The following is a 17328-nucleotide window of genomic DNA, read 5'->3' on the forward strand; positions in this document are numbered from 1 at the left end:
TCGCCAACCACTTCACTTTCCAAAGATCATTTACGAACGAACAACTCTTTTTGGAGAGTGACTCATGCATTTGAGGGTGTCGAGAAGAAGAGAAAAGGTCAGAAGGCAGAGATTATATATGCTTGGTGGCTGGCGCTAACATGTTTCTGTGTTGGCGCCGATGAGGTCACGCAGCGCGAGCCATGCTTCAGTCGTTTGGCGGTGACTGTCGAGGAAGGCATCACGGGGGTTGATGACGAAAGTGAGCTTTTTGGGGACCGATAGATGAAGGGATAGTCCAGTGTAACGAATACATTAGTTTGTATACCCTGCTATCGCCCTAGCCAGATGATGTGACTACCTCCCAGGCGCGCCACGCGCCCTTTTCCATCTCTCAATCTCCCCTCGTATGCGGCAATTCCTTGTCAACAGATCAGTATCGAGCAAGATTTCATTCATCGCTAATGAGACTAAGTTCGTTGAGTATAATCAGGCATTATCATTATCGTAAAAGTGTCTATCAGAACAAGTAGCGAGTGAACCGATAATACTGCTGCCGGAATAGGGTATCAAGAAACGCGAAAACAAAATGCTCAAGTCCATCATCAAACTCTTATCAATCTGCCTCGTCGTATCCATCCATCCGTAATCATCGCTTACCAAACCAAAAAACCAAAAAGCCACATGAATACAGTGAAGAATGAGAGCTTGATTGTTAAGCCAGTTCTTTACATGTTCTCAATGACATGCGAGTTGATGGCGCTCTGGAAGCCGTGGCTGTTGCCGCCGTATTCCTGAGCTGCCGAGCTCTGCACGCCCATTGGGCTGGCGCCGTGGGAGCTGGGTCCTTCGCCAACGGAGTCGGCTTGAGCGAGCGCGCTCTGGACAGTCTGGTTCTGAGCCTGGAAGAAGTTAGCATTTGTCTCAGATGCAGTACGTATAGGGAAAGCGCTTGCCGGTAAGAAGATCACTTTGCTGTTTGCCGACTTGGCCATGGCTTGCATGGCTTCCAGGTATCTGATCTGCATAGCTGGAGCGCTGCTGAGAATGTCGGCGGCTTGACGCATAAGCTTGGCAGCCTCAACTTCAGCCCTCGCAGCAATGACCTTGGCTTCTCCGGTACGCTTGCTCTGCGCAGCCATAGAGAGCGAGTCCTGAAGATCCTGGCTGAAGATAATATCCTTGACGAGCATAGACTCAACCTCAACACCCCAACCAAGCGCCGTCTCCTCGATAATCTCACGAATCGACTGAGCAATCTCCTCACGACGCTCAATCACATCCTGCAGCACACGTGCACCAACAACATGCCTCAGCGTCGTCTGCGTACGCTCTACAAGCGCCTGGCGGATGTTGGAGATGGAGAAAGCGGCCTTGTGGGGCGAAGTGATGCGGTAGTAGATGACGGAAGTCAACTGGAGGGAGACGTTGTCCTTTGTCATGCAGACCTGCTTGGGGACTTCGACGATCTGGATCTTGATGTCGACTTGGACGAGTTGCTCTGACAGTGGGTTTACGTAGACGAGACCGGGGTCGACGGCGCGGGCGAAACGTCCGAACTTTGTGACGAGACCTACGTTTCCTTGGTTGACAGGCTTGTAGGGGTTGGGGCAGACGATGCAGCAGGGGATGGCTCCGAGGGTACCGATGCAGCCTCCTAGGGTGTTGATCTAGATGGATATTAGAGTGGCGCATGGGACATGGATTCAATGTAAACATACCATGCCACCGTACCAGCCGTTTGTGTCAGCATCGGCATCATCAGGTTGGATAACCCTCGCATAGCTAGGCTGAAGATCTTCTCGACGCGGTGGTTGAACCTTGATAACCGGCTCGGCAGTGCGAGGTGACTGAGTGCCACCATTGACAGGTGCTTTTCCGTTGATGTCGCTCATGGCCGCGGTAGTACGTTGATTGTTGATGGTATCGTTATCGTGAAGAATGGGTCTCGAAGAAGAATGCGTAGACTCGGCGATGGTAGAAGGATATGTGAGGGACATTATTCGACAACAACAGCGTGTCGTTGGCTTATATGCACCCAGGCAGTTGCATTCACAGCACCATGCATGCTGAGCGGGGAAGCTAGCTTAGCTCGATCCCTGCTCGTGCCCTTGCCCTTGTCACGCTAGTATGTGGCCACTTCTTGGGGCTGTGCGCATCTGTCTTACCATCGCATGCGACCAAATGGACTCTTGATGACAGCGTGGAATACGCATCCATTACTACCTGCTGCAAGGCTCACTGCGATCCTTGAGATGAAGCGACAAACACATTGACCTTGGTTTCCTATACACATACCAGCGCGCACCTCTGCAGTTTGACACAAACCCATCGAATCCCCGTCACACAACATCCACGCACCTCCAAGGCCTCCCGCACTCGGCTAAGTCGGGAACCAAGCCCAGAGCACACCCTTCGGGTCTACTCGTGACGTGCAAATACGCTCAAGGCACACTCGATATATGCAAACGGGCCATACAGAGGGCGTGCTCAAACATGTCCGACGTCAGCGATCTGGCCATTCGATAAGCACACCAATTCAGCCATCTCGGCATTATCACGCGCCTCGTGGATCGGGCAACAAGTGCCCCGGCCATCGGATTCAGCCCTGTAGGTGGGCTTCGTGGCGAAGGCTCGGCTGCGGATGTTAGGCCAAATCTGAAAGGGGACTAACAACGCCCGAGGGGGCTGGTGAGTTGGCTTGACAGTAGATGGGTTATTTCCGACTTGTAAGCGCGCTGGCGCGGGAAAACATCGTGAGGCATCGCACTTGTGTTGGTGTTGGCTATTCTTCTCTACGGCACAGTTGTGAGCTGTCTCTTCTGCCTTCTGGATGGCTCCAGCGTCTAAGTCGTCTTGCAGCCATCTGGACAAGGGGTGCGCCACGGCGGTACTATCTACACCGTGTACGAAGTGCATGTCCTCGCATTCATGAGTTCGTACTCCGGTCCGCACCGGTCAGATATCGCTCACGAGCGATTTCGGCGCGCCGTGAGCGAGTTGTAATTCCCTCACGAAGAGTCTGCGCATTTTCCGTATTGCCTCGCGCATTTCCGTTGCAGGTCCCCGGTGAGCATCAATTCCCTCATCCCTCATCTCGAGATGAGTGGTGGTGTGGGAATCATGCACAGCCCAATCAGATCCTCGACTACTAGACAATGCCTCTTTGAAGTCTTACTCCAACCCCAGTGGACCCATCGCGAAACAGCTTACTCAGGGGAAGACCTTGTTGTTGGTCTGTTTCGGGGTCGTGTTGTTTGCGCGCCTTGAAGAGGCACAGTTGGTATGGCCTATATATACTGTGCGCCTACTACGCCCCGGCGCTATGGTCCTGTTTCCGCGCCGCACATGGCTTTCCAGGTACTTAAGCGCCCAGGGGCTGTTTACTGGCCTACTTGGACCTACTTTGAGACCTTCCTTACTATGATGACACAGGATCACGAAGTGCAGGATGCCTTTCGAATGGCACGACTGTTGCGTATTCTTCGCACAAAAATTCATTTCGCTGCATGCATCGCTATCGTTCATGCTGGTATCAGCTCCCTTGAGATATACCCTGCGAGTAGTACTAGTAAAGAAAAATAGATTTTATCTAAACCTCATTTCCTGTGCCTTCCTGTCCAGTCCGCCTCCGACCCAGAAGCTGAGTTCGCTGGCGATCGCAAATAATCGTCATCTCATGAAGCTTGCCCTTGATATCCTCCATGGCGGCCCGATTTCCACGTTCCTCTTGCACCTGAGGCAATATTCTTCCCACCATAGATTGCAGCCTCAACCGCACATCAAGCATCTACTTTCACATCCCAATCCATGTCGACGAAGTGGGCGTAGAAGTAAGCTAGCTGCGCCTCTGAAAGCGGTTCTGGGCCCTCATCGTCGTTATCTTCACCGCCATACATATCCTGTTCAGCGAGTTCTTCATCGCTATCTGTATCTTCCGTAACAAATCGAGCGATTTCCGGACATGAGAGGGTGACGATGAGTGAGGGCTTTTGTAGTGGTTTGGCTGTGTCTTTGTCTGAGGCATCATTCTGCTCATCCGGTGTGTGATCATTCTCGGTATTGGTGGGATGAAGGGATGGCTCGCTCTCTAGCATCTGCACCGGATGGAGGGTTCTGTCGCTCTCACGCTTGGCAGTGACCTTCTCGATCTTCTCGTTCATGTCGCCGCCATTGTGTGAGGTCTAGACTGTGTGTTAACCATAATCCTCTAGAAATAGATTTATGAATAGCTCACTGTGATATTGGCTTCTGACTGCATGGTTTCGGGTAGACTTTCCTGCACCGTCGTCTTCTTGTCGTGTGCTCCTCGGTCGGGCTGCATCTTCATGAACGGCGTTGGTAAGTTGGTAGGAAGAATGAAGATATTGTAGTAGGACTGAGGACCGAAAGGTAACTGGGATAAGAGAGTGTAGCGCTTGGTTTAACGCGGGAAATTTGTCTGCCTTCACCTGCTCGGCTCACAGTGACCACGTAGGCTTGGCATGAGAGTTGAGGTGAGAGAGATTGTCTTGCTGCTCCTTGTAGACCTACACGTTCCATTATATGGCCCCTAGAATGCTAGTGTGTTGCATACAACACATTCTCAAGTTCCGAAGAATGCTGCAATACAACAGCGAGGAGGTCTTCACAGGATTTCTGCCTGTCAGAGATCCCACAAAGTTGTCCATGTATCCTTCAAACAGACCTATGAAATATTAAATCTTGAACTGCTCATGTGTTGTAGGATGCAACTGTAATGTATGTATTGCATATAACCTGAAGTCTAATGAATGCCAATACGTGATGTGAGACCAAACGCCAAATATGCACCGAACGAATATTGTACAGCACCTCCTCACCCCAAGCCCCCTCTTCTACTTCAGAATACTCGCCCCTCTCCGATCCTTCTTGAGCGGCGAGAAGGTGAACGCCTCCTCACTCATCATGTTGAATCCGCCCGAAATGGGGCGTCCCTGTCCCTGCTTACCCAACACGTTCTTACTCAGGGCCCTCGCCGCAAACAGGCCTTTGCTGAGACCGACAGGCTTCAGGGGCGCAGCGTCTTCGGCATCTTCAGAATCAAAGAGTGTCTTGCCGGCACCTGCACCAAGCTTGCGCTTCTTCTTCTTCTCTGCCGCGGGTTCCTCGGTGAATGTGGCAAAGGACATGAGTGACTTGCGAGGCTTGACTTTGCTGGACTTCTTGGATGGGCCATCGTCGTCTTTGGTCGGGATGGATACGGGCGCGTTTTCGGATGCGTCTTTGGATGTGTTGTGCGAGAGCTCAGATGCTTCCTCTGAGACCATTTCGAGGACTGGGGCAGCGTTCTTCTTGCGTGGCTTTGCGTTTGCCTTGCTCGATGCCGATGGCGCGAGGGCCTTGACCTTGGGTTGGGCAGTCTTCTTGAGGGCTTTCTTGGGAGGCGCTGTCGGAGTACCTTGCTCTTCAGCAACTTCTTCTTCGACTTGTTGCTCGGCCTCCTCCTCTTCTTCAATGATAGGGCTGTCAAGTGCGATATTGCTCGCTTTGTTCAGGAATGGCGTTAGGGAGAAGGTGGATGTATCACCCATGGCAGAGACCGAAGTGCCGCGCTTCGCCTTCTTCGCAGGGAAGCCGTCTCCTGGCGTACCCAGCATGGTCTCTGGCTCAGCAGTAGCTGCCATGCGTTTTCGAGCAGTCTTTGCGGGCTTGCTAGACGCAGCTGCGATGCTCTTAACAGGTGGTGCGGTCTGCGCCCGGTCTACCCTTTGAAGCTCGGCTTCCTTCTCCTTCAACTTCTCCTTGGTTGTTCGTAGCTTCTCGCGGAAGGCACTCAGCTTGTCGTCGAGCACCGCATTTTTGCCCTGGAGTTCGGCCAAGGTCTGCTTGTATTCCTTCTCTTGCTTCTTGCGCTCGCGCTTCTCTTCTTCCAGCTCTTTCCTTGCAGCCTCGGCTTGATCGTCGGGTTGTTGCGAACCCTTCCTCGACGCCTTCTCTGCCTTCTGACGCTCGCGCTTCTCTTGTTCGAGTTCCTGTCGCAGCTCTTCGATCTCAGCATCGCGGGCGGCGGTGTCTTTGCGGGCTTTCTCGGCTTGAAGGCGTGCAGCCTTTTCTTGTTGTAGTTCTTCGCGGAGCTGCTCAATCGCGGCATCTTGGGCCTCACTGCGCTTGCTAGCCTTGTTGGCCTCCTTCTTGGACAGGCTCTCGACCTTGGCCTGCAGACTTTCGGTGGCCTGTTGTTGCGACTCCAGATCGGCCTGCACCTTCTCCATGGCCTTTTCAGCCTTTGTAAGCCCAGCCTCAGCCTTCATCCGGTCCTTCTTCTCCGTTGCGAGCTCATTGCGCACCTCCTCCAACTCGTTGCGGAGGTCCTCGTCCTGCTCCATCTTCTTCCCCTGTTTCGCAATGGTACGGGCGGAGGTCCGCTTCTCGTTCTCGAGTTCGACTTGTAGCGTAGTCATCTGGCGTTGCAATGCGAGCTTCTCAGAAAGTAGACCGGTGTTTGCTTCGACCTGGGCGCGTAGGTGTTCGACTTCGGGGCGTAGTGATGAGATTTCGCGGGACAGGGCAAGTTTGTCTGATAGTATCTTGTTGGAGTCGGATGTGACGTTTTCCATAGCCTTGAGCTCGGCCTAAGAGAAGTAAGCAAATAGCGCAATGATCGATAGGCCGGACGTGCTTACCTTGAGATTCGCGACTTCCCGCGCCTGGGTGCGGATGGTGTTTTGTGCTGCCTCTGCCTCTGCGCGTTGCTCGTCCAACTGCGCAAGGGCCTCTTCGAGCGATGCCTCGAGCTCGTCGGATCGCGCCTGCTCCTCCTCGAGTTGTTCGTGTAGGTCGCTGTTCTCGTCTTGCAGGAGGCACTGGGCGACTCGCAACTTCCGGATCTCCTCGTCTTTGACTACCGCTTCGACTGAATGCTTACTCCGCTCGAGGCTGAGTTCGAGCGTCGCGTTCCGCAGCGAATGTTGGAGCTGAAAGGGTCAGTGGAAGGTCTAAGACACGGCAGCCGAACAGGGTCCAGCCGTCTTTTACTCACATCCTTCATCTCGTAGTTGATGTCCATATCTGCCTCCACAGCGGCGACCATGGTATAATATCTGCTCAATGATGCGCGAGCGTGTCGCTAGGTGTAGATGTAGGACAGAATGTGGTGGGGCTTTAGGTAGACGCGACTGGGTAAACAAACAGAGCGCAGATGGCCGTCATGGAGCTAGCAACACAACAAAGTGGAAGAATGACGCTGAAAACGTGAAGATAGCGCGCGAACACTACTAAAGAACGAATCGCCTCTTGAGTAGTCCAGCAGTCCTTGTGAGGTTTACAATCCGCAGTGCTGACCTCCAACGCCCATGTCGCGCACCCCTGCCTAGGTGTCGGCCTTGGCATTACGCACGCCGCATCTCCGAGCTCGAGGCCACGTTCCCAAGCACCAGTCCAACCCACCAAAGCTCCGCACACCAACTCTCCACCCGCCAAACGACATAATGCGGTGGTTACAGCTCCTCACGGCCTCGCTGCTGCCCTTTACAGCTCTGGCTGCCAAGAAATCGACCGGCGACCGCTTCACTGACGCCCGCGCCAAGTCGTTTTTTGTGGGCTATCCGCTCAAGCTCGACGACGCCGGTTATGCGCAATTGACCAAGTCTCCGAGAGATTATGGCGTTGCTGTGCTTTTGACGGCCCTGGAGCCGAGGTTTGGATGCATGCTCTGCAGGGACTTTCAGCCCGAGTGGGATTTGCTGGGCAAGAGCTGGATGAAGGGTGACAAAGACGGGAAGACGAGACTGGTCTTTGGCACGTTGGACTTTGTTGATGGAAAGAACACTTTCCAGTCGGTGAGACCTCCCTGTTCCTCTACTTTCAGCTCTCCAGGACTAACAATCGATAGATGATGCTTCAAACCGCACCCGTCCTCCTCTACTTCCACCCAACCGTCGGCGCAAACGCAAAGGTCGACTCCGCACCCGTCCGCTTCGACTTCACCGCCGGCCCCCAGAAAGCCGAACAGATCCACGCCTGGATCGCGCGCCAGCTCCCCGCTGACGTGCCCAAGCCCTCCGTCTCCCGCCCCATCGACTGGGTCTTCTACATCTCCGCTACCGTCATCGTCCTCGGAGGTATCACGGCCATCTCAGTCGCCTGGCCGTACATCATTCCCATCCTCCAGAACCGTAACCTCTGGGCCGCCGTCAGCCTTATCGCCGTGCTTCTCTTCACCAGTGGCCACATGTTCAACCACATTAGGAAAACACCGTATGTCGTGGGTGATGGCAAGGGTGGTATGAACTACTTCGCCGGAGGCTTCAGCAGCCAGTACGGTCTCGAGTCGCAGATTGTTGCTGCCATCTACGGCATCCTCGCTTTTGCTGCCATTTCTCTCGCCATCAAGGTTCCCAGAATCAAAGACCCGCGCGCACAGTCATTCGCCGTTTTCCTGTGGACTGGTGTCCTGTTCGGCATGTACAGCTTCCTGCTCAGTGTCTTCCGCATCAAGAACGGCGGATACCCCTTCTACCTGCCTCCCTTCTAGGTGAATCGAGATGAAAGTGGTTGGGATTCCTGATTTGTAAGGGATACGTAAGAAGGCTAGAGGCTTTTCCATCTTGGAAAGAACATCACTCTAGCATTTGAAAAAATCGAACTCGCGGTCAGAGTTTGGTGCACTGTATGATAACGCTGTTTGAGCGGGCGTTGATGAATTAGATGTCTGCTTAAAAGCGGACCTGTAGTCACTATTAGGATTTGACACCTTTGTAACAAGACTGTCAAATGAATCATGTACTACATTAGGATATCGTATACACGCATAAAAGCAAATCGTGCCCTTACCGCTAAGAAAACATTTTGGCCTTGAGATGATCATAAACCCATGAAACCGATGCCGAAAAGGACAATACACTTTGCAAATTGAGCCGATCGTGAGAGAAGCAAAAAACGCCTAAGACATTGTCATGGCGTGTAGGTCGAAAACGTCGTTCCTCCAGCCGCCCTCATCCCAGTCATCGATGCGCTCCGCTGCACGACGACCCTCCTCTTCCCATAGCTTGACAACACTACCAGGTGCATACTTGCCAGCGAATACACCCTTGCCAGGTGCCTCGACACCAACCCTCGTGTAGACGTCTGGATCGTCGGCGGGTGTGAGACGAGTGATGACAGCTTTGACGAAGGTCTTGAGGTCGTCTGGGTCCGAGATCCTCGTAGCTCGGAGCCTCTCGCGGGCGAAGATGAGCTCGCGGTTGGCAGCATGGATACCGTCGGCGATACCCTTGGCCATCTGCCTCTCCATGACCTTGCGGACGATGGGGCGAAGGAGCGGTTTGAACAGCCAGCCGAGGATGCTGAACTTGGATTTGCGAAGCTTATAGGTGAGCTTGTGGATGTGGACGCGCACGGCTTTGAGGGTGAGAATCTGTTCTAGCTTCTCCTTGCCGACCTCGACGTCGAGATGGATATCAATACCGCGCTCGTCGAGCTGGAAAGATGCGATACCCTCATCGGCAAGACGGAGGAGACCAGAGTGTGCGCGAAGAAGGAAGCCGACTTCATCTGCACGGAACGAGAGACCGTCAATCTTGATTGTGAACTTGGAAGTAGCCTTTGACGCCACACGGAAGCGGGCCTTGCGGAGTTCGAAGTCGTTGTATGTTTCTACCTTGAAGCGGAAAGGCAGGAAGGAGGTGTGGTTGACGGTCTTTCCGGGTTCGATAATCAGGTTCTCGAGGAGCATGTCGATCTCGGGCGTGGAGACCTCCAGACGGGGGATAGGAATGTACTGGATAGCCTGGATTCCGAGAGGAACGAAGACGTTGATGGCGTCCTGAACCAATTCGCTGTTGGTGGAGTTGTGCATGGGCGACAAGATGTTCCAGATCCTCGTGCTTGTTTTGATCAGCTTCGCAATGTCTTCATCCTGCGTCACGGCCATGAACGTTCGCTGGGCTTGCTCAAAGAACACATCGACATCCTGACGGAGCGAAGACTCGCTTCCAACACCCTGGGCCTTCTTCCGGAGTTCCTGGAACTTCTCGTCGACGTGATCGAAGAAGTCGGGGTCGGTGAGCAGCTTCTGGAGGGAGTTGCCAACGTCGGTCAGCAGATCCTCAAATTCTGGGTCCTTGCGAGAGTGATCCAAGACCCGGTGGAAGGCGTCCTCGAGCTTCTTCCATTCCTGTTTATCTCCGAACGAGCTGATGAATGTCCAGAAGTTCCTGACGGCCTTGTCCATCGCTGGGTTCGTGTCGATGTCGGTTTCGAGCGTGCCCATGGCATCTTCGACCGTGCGAGAGTACACTAAAGCGTAGCGCTTCAGGAGCTGTGCCAGCACCGAGACGGAGTCGTTGTAGTCCCTCTTCTGCCTCAGGTTTGTAACCGTCTTCTTCAGGCGGAACATGAGAGATTCGCCCTCGTCACCCTGTAGCTTTTGTCCCAGACTCACGTCTGCCCTCTTAGCAACCTTGGCCACACCATTTCCAACTACCTGGGCTACTTCGGCGACATCGTTACCCAGATCCTCGGCCGAAGGTGGAGGGCCCTCGTCAGCGCCTGGCTCCTTAAGCGCCTTGTACTCTGCCTGTGAGGGCTCAATCTTCTTCGCAGCCTTCTTGGACACGTTCGACAGTGTGAATGCGGTGTCTCTGAAGACTTCGCGTCCGACGGTTTGGAGATCAGAAAGGAAGATGCGGAAGTCTGAATTGGTAAGGAGGAGGGATCCAACAGTTTGGAGGCTCTGGTATGCTGCTCCCGTGTTAGTGAATGAGATATAGACGCATCTGGGAGTACGCACCTGCAGTAGCATCCGCCTTCGCCTTTGACCTTGTCGTCCGCCTCGCGATATCCTCTACGTCAACAGAAATCCTAGACTTGGAAAGGTACCAAAGGAAGTCTTGAATCTGGTCTTCGCTGTTCTTGTGGTTCATCGTGTCGATGAACTGATGAAGCCATTGTTTCGTAAACTTGACAAGCAGGCGTCCTGAGTCGCTCAAGTCTGGGTTCTCTGGGTTCAGGACGTCTGCAGACAGCAAGCTGCGGAGGTTGATGATGACTTGTTCATTCGACGGCATGAATCCCATGGAAAGTGCCCTCAACATCTGGTACGAGTGGAGCTTCTGGTGCACCTCACGCTGGAGCGTTGTATCATCGCGATACTATCATTCGGTGTTAGTACGCGTCGCGTTGCAGACAGTTGAGCTGACGTACCTGAGGCAACAAAGGACGCTGGTCGTCGTCGCGTTTGCGCGACCCGAAGCATGATGAGAGTGACATTGCGATAGTTGGTGTCACTTTCGAGTGGAGTGGAGTGCAATTGTGGTTGATAGAGAGTGGAGAGAGCTCTGGCAGAGGTTACATTGAAGCTGTACCAAGGTTCCAGGCTCCCAAACGACGCGTTGATCAGGATGACGAGGGAAGCTAGCGCCTTGACGTCATGCCGTTCGTCGATCCCGCGGCTCCACATATGCGCCAAGGCTACATGGGCGGGTGTCATTCCCCAACCTATGGCACCCATGGTTCGCGCATCACTCTTGAGCACGTGGCCTTGATGAGTTCCATATTCTGCGATATGAGCAAACTTCGCCCAAGCGTGTAAATTACCAGCACGGCGATTCTCCTGAATGTGTTCTTGCGTTCATACAATGGGGGTCAAAAGCAACCCGATGCCGAGGTAAGCCACTTTCTAGCTCTGGAATGTAGTCGAAAAAAGGTACAGAAAAGCAGTCGTCGGAAGCCGGTTCACAATGATGGAGCGTACTCCGGCTGAAAGACCTAGCCGCTTTGATAGCAGCTCGAATACTAAGGCTATCGTGAACAGGCTCACAGCTACCACAGATCCATCACAGCCCCGCGGAAGTGGCTCCGTGCACCGCCGCGTCATAGCAAGCACCCTCGATGCCAGCTGACAGATGAACAAGAATGTTTCTTGATCAGGCTTCAGAATTTTGAAAGCAGGTTTTGGTCTGGCATATGCTCTATGTAGACTGATCGTATTGTCGTTTGCCAGCGAGCTTTGTATTGCCAAGACCATAAGAGCCTTCCACGTTTGTCAACTAGACATCGCGTGCGATTCGCGAACACGACCATCATAAACAGTCTGTGTAAGAAGCCAGTAGTATTGTAATAATTTGGTAGATCAAGTAAGTAGGTGCACGCCATTGTATGCAAAATTCTTGACTGTCCATGGAATCCGCGGAGCGCGAGACGCCTAGGTGGGGTAGGTGGCAGGCAGGTGTCTAATTCCCAAGATGCGACGAAGGCTGATTTCTGGAAGAAATATTAAGAGATCAGAAACTGTCAGAGACTAGTAGTTTGCTACCCATGCTAGTTTGCTCCGACCATAGGGCTTCATGCGTGCGCTGGATCAGATCTAATATGTACGATGCTGACTCGCACGCCATGGCTTTCCAGGTGTCAAGAGACGGTGAGACTTGACAGCTGCATGACAGTCGCAGGTTTGCTGCAAGGGAGGCAATCCATCGATAATTAGCCACTTTGTCGATAATTGATGCTTGCGTCAGCCAGCCTCCGCGGATTTGAATGTGAAAGTCGGATGCGGGTAATTGCAATAAAGTTGTCCGTAACCTCCCGTGGTGCTGTGGACTGTGGAGTCGCGTGCCCCAATTCTCGGAGGAGCAGGAACTGGGCGCAGAGCCCTGGGGCGGCTACCTTACCCAAGCCATCAAGCTTTCCCCACACAACCGCGCGGGTGATCCACTGTCGCATCTGCAAGTATAGGGTCTGAGACCTCGTCCATATCGCAAAGGAGATCAAACGTGCATTGAATCGGAGGTCCGATACTGAGATGCGATCCGGATATCACGGATATAGACAGTCAACCACTCGTCGAGGCGCCCATTCTTCTTGTCGCAGACATGGGCCGAAAGCAATCGGATGCTGCATGCGCTTCCCCTGGCATGGCACCAACGGTCCGTTAGCGAATAGCCAGGGGTGTACCGTGTGCGTAAAAAAGTTGCCCTCAGCGGCTCCGTCTGCGGTACAAAGACACACCGCTCATAGTGCTTAGCAATTCGTCGGGTCGCGGTGTGCCTTCATGGAGCCGGTGCGGACCCGCGAAGGAGTAGACGGTGATGGCTTCTGGCTAATCGGGGCCGCTATTGACTTGAGTAACGCGACAGCACTTCAAGGTCCCATGTGGCGAACGGCCATGAGACATTTCCCGTAAGATCAACGCGATTAATAATAAGCACGCTGTTGCAACGCGGCGCTGCGCATTGACTACGGAAATAAAATGCCTCGATGCCTGACCTCGCAACGAGCGCGATATTGGGCTACGGGCATGCTGTCGTTGACCAAAAGAAAACAGCGGTATACCACAGACGAGGGCGCGGGCGGGAGCCGTTCGGGCTACTTTCCAGCTAGGTCAGAGTACCGGTAAAAGCAATATAGCACAGAAGGTGAGCGGACGAAGATTGAAGCCCATGGAAGAATCCTACGGCATTCCGTCAAGGCAAATATGGGCGTTCCGATTGCTCCCGACTCGTATGCACGTCCAGTCATGACCCCTGCTACCCGGTGGCTGTGGCTGTGACACGACGAGCATCGGCATCCCTCAGGATTCGAGCAAAATTCTGGAAGGCAAACTGCAGACAGACTGAAATGGTAGTAGAATGCTAGGAAATGCAATGGAGTTTGTTTTGCGTGTAGTGTGTGAAGCTGCAGTTGTGCACGCGGCAAGATAGTAAACTTGGGGAAGGGACTCGCGTAAAAGTCACCAACGGGCTGGTCCATGCTTCCTTTACAGGCACACTTTGACGGCGAGAACGGATCTCCTCACAGACTGACTGTTGCGGAACCTAGACCCCTCCGATAGGCTGCTTGTTATGTAGCCCCCCATCCTCCGCGCCCCAGGCGGGCTGTCTTCCTAATTCCTTTTCAATTGCCGACGCGTCGTTTCAGCTCATTTCAATGCAGCGATTCAGACCGCTTATAAAAGTTACGGCTCCCGCCCAAGGCCTCCGTTCTTCAATCCAAAAACCCTCCTTCGTTCGTTGTATGGCCACTATAGCAAACGACACCATGCCCTCCGCTACACGCCCCAACATGGCCCGCCAACTGAGCACCACTTCCGGTGACTACGACCTGTCCTACACGCCCGACGTCCGCAGGACCCTGGGCACATACGGCCTCACTCCCCCCGCCGTCGAGAGCTACGACATCCAGAGCGAGCGATGTATGTCAAACACCGACTATCCAAATATCACTACTAACCCAACCAAGGCCTCAGGCTCCTTGCCATGAAGACGGCGCCCATTGAGAAGTTCCAGTACCTCGTCCACCTCAAAGCCACCAACCCACATCTTTTCTACCGTCTCCTCGGAGAGAACATCAAGGTATGTGAGAACTCAGTAGGATTTCCAGGGCAATAAACTAACATACCCAGGAACTGACTCCCCTCATCTACACCCCCACCGTCGGCGAGGCCTGCGTACGATGGCACGAAATCTGGACACAACCCGAGGGCATGTACCTCTCATGGAGCGACCGCGGCAACCTCCGCAAGATCCTCGACAACTGGCCACACCAGGTCGACATCACCGTTCTCACAGACGGATCCCGCATCTTGGGTCTTGGTGACCTTGGTGTGAACGGAATGGGTATTCCCGTTGGAAAGCTCGCTCTATACACCGCCTGCGCTGGTATCAAGCCAGACAGCACCCTGCCCCTGACTCTCGATCTCGGAACCAGCAACAAGGCTCTCCGTGACGATCCCCTCTATATGGGATCCAGGATGCCCAAGGTTACTCCTGAGCAAGAGAAGGAGTTCCTCGACGAGCTCATGGCTGCCCTTACCGACAAGTGGCCCAGGTACGTACTTTGCATTCGTATCCATTTCAGGAAACTGATCGTGTGACAGCATCGTCATCCAATTCGAGGACTTCAAGAACCCCTTCCCCGCCCTAGAACGCTACCAAGACCAATACGCCATGTTCAACGACGACGTCCAGGGAACTGGCGCCGTCATTGTCGGTGGATTCATCAACGCCGTCAAGGCTTCCGGTGTTCCCGCCAAGGACCACAAGGCTATTTTCCTCGGCGCTGGCAGTGCTGGTGTTGGTGTTGCCAAGCAGATCGTTGAGTACTTCATCAAGGAGGGCTTGACAGAGGACGAGGCCAAGCGCAAGTTCTGGTTCGTCGACTCAAACGGTCTCGTTACCCTGGACCGTGGCGACAAGCTGGCCGAGCACAAGGTCTTCTTTGCTCGTGACGACAACAACGGCCGCCAATACCAGTCGCTCAGCCGCCTCATCGACTACGTACAACCCACTATCCTGATGGGTCTGTCGACCATCGGCGGTGCCTTCAACAAGGACATCCTTGAGAAGATGGCCAAGCTCAACAACCACCCCATCATCTTCCCTCTTTCCAACCCTTCAAGCAAATCCGAGTGCACATTCGAGGAGGCTGTCGTCGCCACTGAGGGACGCTGCCTGTTCGCTTCCGGTTCTCCTTTCCCCTCAATGGAGTTCGACGGCAAGATGCTCACGCCCGGCCAAGGAAACAACATGTATGTCTTCCCTGGTATCGGACTTGGTGCCATTATCTCCAAGGCCGTCTCCGTCACCCAAGACATGATCTACGCTTCTGCAGAATCACTGTCGACTTCATTGAACAAGCAAGAGCGCGCAGATGGCTGGTTGTACCCCGACATCCGCCGCATCCGCGAAGTCTCCGTCATCGTAACCCGCGGTGTCATCCGTGCAGCTCAGAAGAACGGTGTTGACCGCGCTACCGAGCTCCGTGGTCTTACCGACGAGCAACTCGACGCCTACATCAAGAAGAACATGTACGACCCATACACCGAGCCCAAGTACTTCGACAAGAAGGTCTCTCAACAACTTTACGCAAGCGAAAAGTTGAACGGCACCACCGTCGGTGTCGCTGAGGTCACCAACGGTGTTGCTCACTTGTAGCTTTCTAATTCGTCATGTTCTTTGGCGTCAGGGTTAGCCACTTAGGTTTACCTTTTTTCTTCTTTCGGTCTTGATATCATTTAGACTGGGCAATGGGTCACAAAATTTCCTTTTCTGTGGGATGGCTGGACGGATTTCGATACCCTACTACATTTAATCGCTTCTCACGATAACTTGTAGTACACCTAGATACCTCCGACCTGGTGCAGCTGAGCGCACTGGAATGACAATACATTATGTTATGGACAATATTTGCTATCTCCCTGACTTCGTTTCCGTGACCTCAAGCGGCCATGATCAATGCCTCTATCTTCACCCTAGTGTCACATCGGATAGCTAGCATAACTCCCAAGGAGAGAGTATCTGTTGAGAACACCCAAACCGCCCAACAGCCCCCCGACGCGGACCCCCTCACTGTCCGACCCCTCATCCGCCGTCTGATCTCAGAAAGATACAGTAAGACGATAAGACGATCCGCACGCCTCGAACACCTCCTCTTATCAACCCGACCAATCCCGTAGACCACGCGAACCCTTATCAAACCCCCTCGAACTATAGTAGGCACAGACCCATGCCAGCCTCGGTGCCGCATGCGGTGGCTCATCGACGCACGGGAAGGCCCGCTTCTACCCCGGACCCACATCCACCGGTACGCACTGATTCAATGGTTCGCATATCGCCGTATGCGAGATGGTCGGAGCGGGTCGAATCGGGACGACTTGGTGGTTGAGGTGGCTGGCAGCTGCTAGTGTGTGGCCGTGTTTGACTGCCTGTTTTGGGTATGGGGTGCTTTTTTGCTTTCGATCAGGGCGATAACTCGTCTTTTTATAGGTGGTCCCAATGTTGTTGGATATGATGCGACCTGATATCGCAGCCTTGACGTTCCAAGGTTGTGTATGGTATGAGTGCTTGGACGCAAAAATTGATGTCGAGACAGAAAGTTCCATATTAAGCACCATTCAAAACGACATTGTGGATGGAGATGGCTTTTATAGCAAATGCGGCACTTGCAAACATTTCTTTGCGACGGTGGGAAGCTCACTCGGGTATGGCTTCTTAGACACTGTCCAGGTAGATATTGTACATTCTGCTATCCTGGGCTGCATCTTCGTTGGTCACTTTGTCATTTTCACTCCGACTTTGTCTTCCAATTTACATCTGGCCATTTCAGAAGATATCGCACAACATGTAAGTGCATCTGCGATATTTGATGGTTTTCATCGAGACTGATCCTTGCTATCGTCTCTCAACGGCGGGTGACCATCAAAGTAGGGTAATTAATCAGTGCAGCATGTCGCATACCTATAGAATACATCGTGATAGCTTGAAGAATGTATAGTTTGGAGTTTTCCCTTGTTTGAGAACCATTGAATCGAATCGGCATAGCATACACGATCCATAAGGCGGCTATCGCGTTGCCATGAGCAACTGACTCACCTTCACCACGTATGATGCATAT

At 53.2% G+C, this 17328-nt stretch overlaps 6 protein-coding genes across 6 annotated transcripts; 2 read left to right on the top strand and 4 right to left on the bottom strand.

Moving 5' to 3' along the window:
* Positions 1-707: 707 nt before the first annotated feature.
* Positions 708-1874, bottom strand: J4E90_004831 (uncharacterized protein; the record flags this gene model as incomplete). Its single annotated transcript, XM_051434392.1, has 3 exons — positions 708-881; positions 936-1649; positions 1701-1874. 3 exons carry the CDS (start codon positions 1872-1874, stop codon positions 708-710), a joined length of 1062 nt encoding a protein of 353 aa, XP_051291648.1.
* A 1887-nt stretch (positions 1875-3761) lies between these two features.
* J4E90_004832 (uncharacterized protein) lies at positions 3762-4309 on the bottom strand (the record flags this gene model as incomplete). Its single annotated transcript, XM_051434393.1, has 2 exons — positions 3762-4163; positions 4217-4309. 2 exons carry the CDS (start codon positions 4307-4309, stop codon positions 3762-3764), a joined length of 495 nt encoding a protein of 164 aa, XP_051291649.1.
* Positions 4310-4835: 526 nt separating this feature from the next.
* J4E90_004833 (uncharacterized protein) lies at positions 4836-7030 on the bottom strand (the record flags this gene model as incomplete). The annotated part of the gene is made up of 3 exons (XM_051434394.1): positions 4836-6572; positions 6624-6914; positions 6980-7030. The coding sequence occupies 3 exons, from the start codon at positions 7028-7030 to the stop codon at positions 4836-4838; spliced, it is 2079 nt and encodes a 692-aa protein (XP_051291650.1).
* Positions 7031-7427: 397 nt separating this feature from the next.
* On the top strand, positions 7428-8473 carry J4E90_004834 (uncharacterized protein; the record flags this gene model as incomplete). Its single annotated transcript, XM_051434395.1, has 2 exons — positions 7428-7778; positions 7832-8473. The coding sequence occupies 2 exons, from the start codon at positions 7428-7430 to the stop codon at positions 8471-8473; spliced, it is 993 nt and encodes a 330-aa protein (XP_051291651.1).
* Positions 8474-8881: 408 nt separating this feature from the next.
* J4E90_004835 (uncharacterized protein) lies at positions 8882-11208 on the bottom strand (the record flags this gene model as incomplete). Its single annotated transcript, XM_051434396.1, has 3 exons — positions 8882-10680; positions 10730-11090; positions 11143-11208. The coding sequence occupies 3 exons, from the start codon at positions 11206-11208 to the stop codon at positions 8882-8884; spliced, it is 2226 nt and encodes a 741-aa protein (XP_051291652.1).
* Positions 11209-13998: 2790 nt separating this feature from the next.
* On the top strand, positions 13999-15869 carry J4E90_004836 (uncharacterized protein; the record flags this gene model as incomplete). The annotated part of the gene is made up of 4 exons (XM_051434397.1): positions 13999-14128; positions 14176-14288; positions 14339-14763; positions 14813-15869. The coding sequence occupies 4 exons, from the start codon at positions 13999-14001 to the stop codon at positions 15867-15869; spliced, it is 1725 nt and encodes a 574-aa protein (XP_051291653.1).
* Between the last annotated feature and the right edge of the window lie 1459 nt (positions 15870-17328).

Source organism: Alternaria incomplexa (genome assembly GCF_024043165.1).
Source record: "Alternaria incomplexa strain BMP 0042 chromosome Unknown scaffold_6, whole genome shotgun sequence".
NCBI lineage: Eukaryota > Fungi > Ascomycota > Dothideomycetes > Pleosporales > Pleosporaceae > Alternaria > Alternaria incomplexa.